Source organism: Streptopelia decaocto (assembly GCF_964273445.1).
Source record: "Streptopelia decaocto genome assembly, chromosome: 22".
Classification (NCBI taxonomy): Eukaryota; Metazoa; Chordata; class Aves; order Columbiformes; family Columbidae; genus Streptopelia; species Streptopelia decaocto.
In genome coordinates, this window is record NC_138677.1 from 2,007,557 (window position 1) to 2,013,768 (window position 6,212).

A 6,212-nucleotide genomic window follows, 5' to 3' on the forward strand; every position below is an offset into this window, starting at 1 on the left:
CAGTAACAAATCTCCATCTAACAGAAACCCATCCACACATTAATTTCAAGAAAATCCCTCAAATCTCCCACATGCAGCCACCGGAGTGACACCGGCTCCATGGTGGGAAACACTGCATTACCCCAGGAAATTCAAGACTGGTTTTGTATATTTTGTATCATTTTCTCTCTTTATTACTTGCATTAGTAAATCATTTTTAACTTTTCCAACTTGCAAATCTCTCTCCATTTTCCTCCTATTATCGTTTTTCTTAGTGGGGAGGCAGGGGGGTTAACAGAGACCATCTGCCACAGTTTATTGTCACCCCGCAGTAAAAGGGAACCATGTCCAAGGAGGGTGACTGGACAATGTCCCCGGGAAACCTCTTTCACGGCCTGACCCACCTTTTCTGAAAACCATTTTCTTCCTACCAGGTACAAACCTCTCATGTCTGAACGTGAGCTCATTGTCTCTAGTCCTCCAGCCACACACAGCCAGTGTTGAGCCTGGATCCGTCTTCTGTGGGACCTCACCACTGCTACTCCAAAGCTGCTCTTCATTCTCACAACGAATATTGTCTTCAGCAAGCCCCGTACCCTCAGCCACTGCTTCCCACACAAGTGCTCCAGCTCCTCACCATCCTGGAACACCTTCTGCTGAACACACTCGGCCAAGGTGTTTCTTGCATCACGTCTTTCTTGCATTACAGCAGTGTTGTAGGTGCTTCCGGGTGCTGAGAAGAGTGGGACAGTCACTACCCTGTATCTCCTATCTGAGGTCCTGGTCACCATGGCCAGGATGCTGATGAGTGTGCTTGGTGCCCAGGAACTGTGCTGGAGTTGCACCTGTGTTGCTGGCGTTACTGCAAAAGCACCTTTCCCTGGCCCTGCTGTTGGGCTGCTGCCTCTCAGGGCATGAGGGATTCATGGGGAAACAGGGCTGGTTCTATCTGGACATGCGTCATCTTGCCCAGCTGTGTCCTACAGCAGTTGAGCAGCTCCTTTCCTCATCTACAAGCCACTCTGAAGCCTTTGCTGCTGCTCACCATGCGGCTTTGGTGAAATTCTGAAAAGTCCTTGGAGACACTCAGCTTGCACCCGCTGCCTCTTCCCCTGCCAGTGCCTCTCCCTGCTCCCTCCCTCCAGAAACATTCCCAGGAAGCTCTGGGCACAGAACAGAAAGGAGCAAGATGAGGACAACATGCACTGCATGTGGGTCTCTGTGGTGTGTAGAACCCAGTCAGCATTAATCACCTACCAACTGTTCCCTTCATCCACTGTCCCAATAGTATGGGGGCAGATTTGGAAGAAAAGGAGAGCAAAATACCTTTGGGTCAAGATAAGGACACTCCTAGAGGGGAACTGAGAAAAAAAAAATGAAATAACAAGTGATGCAAAAGCAATCATCCACCACTTTGCAGCACCAGTTCGATGCCTGAGCACCTACTGAAGAACAAGTACTTTGAAAAGAATGGCCACAGTCGTTCACGTAAAAATCTTTGTGTTAACAACCACCGCCCAACCATCCCCAAGAACTCCTTCCCAGAATCACCGTGAGGAACATTTCCCTCAATGGGTATCTTGGGACAATGTCTGCAGGGAAAAGGATGACACAGAGGCTTGGACTGGGATGCAGAAGAACTTGCAGTTATCCCCAGCTTTACACCAGAGTCCACAAACCTCACATTAAATCAACGGTTTTAATTAATAGCAGTAAACATCTCACTTAAGAATGAGCAAGGACCCCAGGGGTATACACAAGAAAACACCCCCACATCGGTTTCTCTGGGAAGAGGGAGCTGAATTTCCTCATCCTCTCCACTAGACAGCTCCCCCAGCACTGTAAGGGCCCCAATGCCAGGACAAAACCCAGATCATTTGGTTCTATTAACATGTTCCCAACATCAGCAAAATCAAGAGATAAGCAGTGCAGTAAGCAAACTGCCTTTGCTGTACAGTGACCTGTAAATTGGTAACTGCTACAGCTAAAACCTGCTCAAATCAAAACTGCTGCTGTCTCAAACCCCACAGGAAGCACCAAAAAGACTGGAGTGAGGTGACCTTGTCTGGTCACCAGACGTCCACCAAGATGCTCTATCGCTTCCACCTCCTTCAGCAAGACATGGAGAATTACAGACATTCCAGAGTTGTAGGCTGAGATACAAGCAGTGTGAGTAAGAAATGCAGAGGCTATGTAGACAAGCAAAGCATAGTAAGAAATATTTATTCCCTGTTTTCTATCAGGAGGTGATTTTCAGCCAATTCCTGCAAAGCAAGGCCAGAGTACATGTAGTGGTTGCTTTGAAAAATGAATGGACAAATATTGAATGACCCCTCCACTTCCTCCTTATTTCTCTTACAGTTCTTGCTCAGCACAGCGTCATATGGTATCTAATGTCCCTTTGGTGACCCTTTCTGAGTCAGCTGTCCTGCAGATGTCCTGCCTGTGTCCCCTCCCAGGCTCTTGCCTAGCACCAGCCTATTGGCCTTTGGGAGTGCGGCCATCATCAGAACCGTGCCAGCTACAACTGCAAAGCACAGCATTATGAACACTGCTGTAGGGAAAGAGAATTCCATCCCAGTCAGAATAAACACAATTGTGCCAAAAGCCACCACACAACCACGCTAAAAACAGCCCTCCCAGTATCATTCTTGAAGACCATTCTTCTCCCTGGGCACCTTGGGAAAGCATCTGCACAGGAAAAGATGACACAGAGACATGAGCTCACGTGCAGAAGAACTTTAATGAGGCAAAAGAGGGAAAGAGGTGGATCGGAGTGGAGATCCTGGAGCAGGAAGCACCGGGGGCAGACAGGAGTCTGTAACTCATGGCTGTGGAAGACATTGAACCAGGTCTCCGTCTGCCTGTCCCAGAGAGGGAGCAGGGCCAGCAGGTCCTCCCTAGGCTGACTTTGTGGGACTCACAGCCCAGGGGAGCACAAGAGAACAAGGACATAAAAAGGAAGAGGAGACACTGGATGACGGGAAAGGCAACATGGGTCGTGCTTTCTGAGAGCCCAGACTAGCCCAACTTTTTGCAAGAGATGCCAGGGTTGCTCAGCACCTCTGAAACCAACAACCCAATTCTCCCTCCCAAGTCCAGTCCCATCTTGTGTGTCCCTGGGGGCCTTCCCCACGACCATCAACAGCAGCTTTAGCAGGGGAAACACCTCCTCGTGCCACAGATGCCGCTGCCCAAGCCAGAGAGACCAAAGCCCCCGGAGTTGATGGGCACTCCCTGAGAGCTGAGGATGCTGCCAACGGCAGCGGAGGTGGAGGATCCCACGGCGGTGTTCTGCGGGAAGGAAGTGAGGATGGGGCCGGGCAGGGTCACCACCACGGGGGAGGGCTGGATGTAAACATTGGAGTCCTGGCACTGCCTGACACAGGGCTCATTGCAGCTGTTGGCCAGCGGGGTTGGGCCACAGGGCTGGCAGGGCAGGCACGGGTTGTAGCAGGACATGTCTTGTGGCTGGAGCTGCACCTGGGAGAGAGGGCAGGGGGAAGAAGTACAGTGGAGATGAGTGAGGAGCAGCTTGTCACCCCACCATGAGCAAGACAAGGTATGGCCTGCAGACAAGAGCTGGACAATATATGGGGGGCACACACACTTTTCCTTCCCGTCAGGCAGCACCACCATAAGCGATGAAACCCAAGGGGATCCCACCTTGCCCACAGCTCAAGGAGACACCTCAAACAATACACCACCATGTCACACTTTCTGACCAATTCCCTCTCTACACTACAAACATCCTCCAGACCCTGCATGGGACTAAAGGGCAGGAATGCAATGAGAAATCTTAAAGGAGGAGGAGGAGAAGGAGGTGCAGATAGGGCTTCATACTCACCTTGATCCCAAGGAGACGGAGGCAAGAGGAGTGGATGAGAGAGTCAGGAGAAGGACCCGCTTTTATACTGCTCCTGCACTGCCCCAGGATCACAGACACTGCACGCGGGCAGTAATTTCCCAGCAGACTCACTTCCAAAGCAGAGCATCATATGTAAAGTTTCTATTTTGGTGCCCATCAATGCTGTCATTTTGTTTCCTCATTTCTGACATGCCTGCTCTGCCATGCAGGCTTCTTTCATGTGCTGGCTTGAGATGCCTCAGTGGAATGAGAGCAAACAGTGTCTTGGCAGAAGTTTGTAACTATATCATAAAACTTTACAAGTCTTCAAGAACAAAAGTTAAAACAGTGTTACCTTTAAGTGTCCAGAATAAAGATAGAAGGAAAGAGAGAGAGAAAGAGGAATAGAAGGAAGAGAGAGAAAGAGAAAGAGAAAGAGAAAGAGAAAGAGAAAGAGAAAGAGAAAGAGAAAGAGAAAAAGAAAGAGAAAGAGAAAGAGAAAGAGAAAGAGAAAGAGAAAGAGAAAGAGAAAGAGAAAGAGAAAGAGAAAGAGAAAGAGAAGAGAAAGAAAGAGAAAGAGAAAGAAAGAGAAAGAGAAAGAGAAAGAGAAAGAGAAAGAGAAAGAGAAAGAGAAAGAGAAAGAGAAAGAGAAAGAGAAAGAGAAAGAGAAAGAGAAAGAGAAAGAGAAAGAGAAAGAGAGAGAAAGAAAGAACGATTTTAATATCAGAAGGAAGGGAACATTTCTCCACTTGTCGGTCTGACAGTCTCTTTAGCTGTCTTGGTGGTGAGTGGGATGAAATTTCATTAATGCCACACAGCACTCTGCACAAAGGTGTCTCTAGTTAGGAGTTTTATGCTTCAGTCCATTCACATCCAAGAGAAGACTGGGCAGCTCATCTCCTCCCTCTGCTCATCCTTCATGCTAAATAAGGAGCTTATTCAAGAAATATGTGGGTGGTCTCAGAAAACAGAACTCCTTTGGGTAGTGTGCCCAAAGGGCCAGGGGTCAGCACCAGGGAGAGACTTGAAGGGTGGAAGAGAACAGACACACAAACTACATCGTCCTGGCCAAACAGACTGGGCGGTGCTGAGGAGCTCTCCAGAATTGTCAGTAAAAAGAAGGAACAAAAGCATTGCAGAAATCTCCACTCCACCTGGGACTCATCCCTGGGTCTCAGTGAGGTGCAGAGTGACCTTAACACTTGAGGTTATAAGGGAGGTATGTATTTATTTACGACGCCGGACAAATGGGGAATCATTTCACCTAATACGTGCATAAAATTACAGTAGCTGGGAATTTGGTTAAATGCAGTGAAGCGTTACATATTCATGAAAGTTTTAGGAACGCCTGTACATATGCATAACCTGTCCCCAAGAAGGCAGTTCATATTACAAAGAGTTCAGGAGACCATTTCCACAGTCTCCACCTCTGGCTCCTCCTGTTGCAGCTGAGCAGTGATCGTGAATCCCGGTCCTCTTCTGTGTACACGGTCACCTTTGGTCCGGTGTGATGAGTTGGTTGGGACTCAGACTGCTGAGTTGGTAAAAACTGGTGGAGCTCCTGTCCTTGCCCAAGTTTCTGTTATCTAGTTCACCCAAGAATGCATCAAGGATGCACCCAAGGATTATCATTTTTGCAAGGCATTAGTGAAGTCCTGTTTTTCGTACAATAAGTTAGACAGAGCTAAGCAAGGCTGGGCAATAGTGATGTGGGTTAAAGGGTTAGCTCTCTAAGTGTCTTTAGTGACCTGGGGTAGGGTTAGTTCTCCAGTGTCAGTTCGTTAAGTGTTAGTTAATTGTCAATTCCCTGTATCACCAGGAAAAACATCTCCTGGCGTTAGGGTATCAGCAGGCCTCCCCTCCACTGCCCCAAAGCCCTCCTCTTGCTGGGGCACCAACCAGTACCATTGGAGAGGCAAAGAAACCTCCCCAAACTACCCAGCGAGTGAGGGCTGTCAGGACCCGGCAGTGGCATGTGCTGGGGATGCTCAGGGACTGGATGGGATCCGAAGGGACCTGGGTAGAAAAACAGCTCTGAGACAACTACAAAGAGGCGAAGCACTTCCCTGCCCTGCAGACATGGAGTCAGCTGGGACGCATCCCAGCAGGCCAAGGGAGTGCCTTCAGCAGGCAAGCTACCTGGGATAGACTCTCCCTACCCATGCTGAGTCACACTCTAGTTTTCGATTGGCCGTGTGTCAGGCTTCTGGTGTGAGTCCAAGCCAGGAGTGCATGCTGTCTGCAGGCCTGTATCCCACACAGGGATAAATTCCCCTGAGGCCAGGGCAGCTCCATCCCAGCCCCAGGAAAACCAGCTCTGACCACTGGGCTGGACCCGAGTACACAGCTCCTGGAAGCCCTAATAGCCTTTAGTCTCAGTGTGACC

General features: G+C 49.2%; 1 protein-coding gene across 1 annotated transcript; it reads right to left on the minus strand.

Annotated features, from left to right (window-relative positions):
* Positions 1-3,132: 3,132 nt before the first annotated feature.
* LOC309449207 (feather keratin 1-like) lies at positions 3,133-3,441 on the minus strand (the record flags this gene model as incomplete). Its single annotated transcript, XM_082071172.1, has 1 exon — positions 3,133-3,441. The coding sequence occupies one exon, from the start codon at positions 3,439-3,441 to the stop codon at positions 3,133-3,135; it is 309 nt and encodes a 102-aa protein (XP_081927298.1).
* Positions 3,442-6,212: the final 2,771 nt, after the last annotated feature.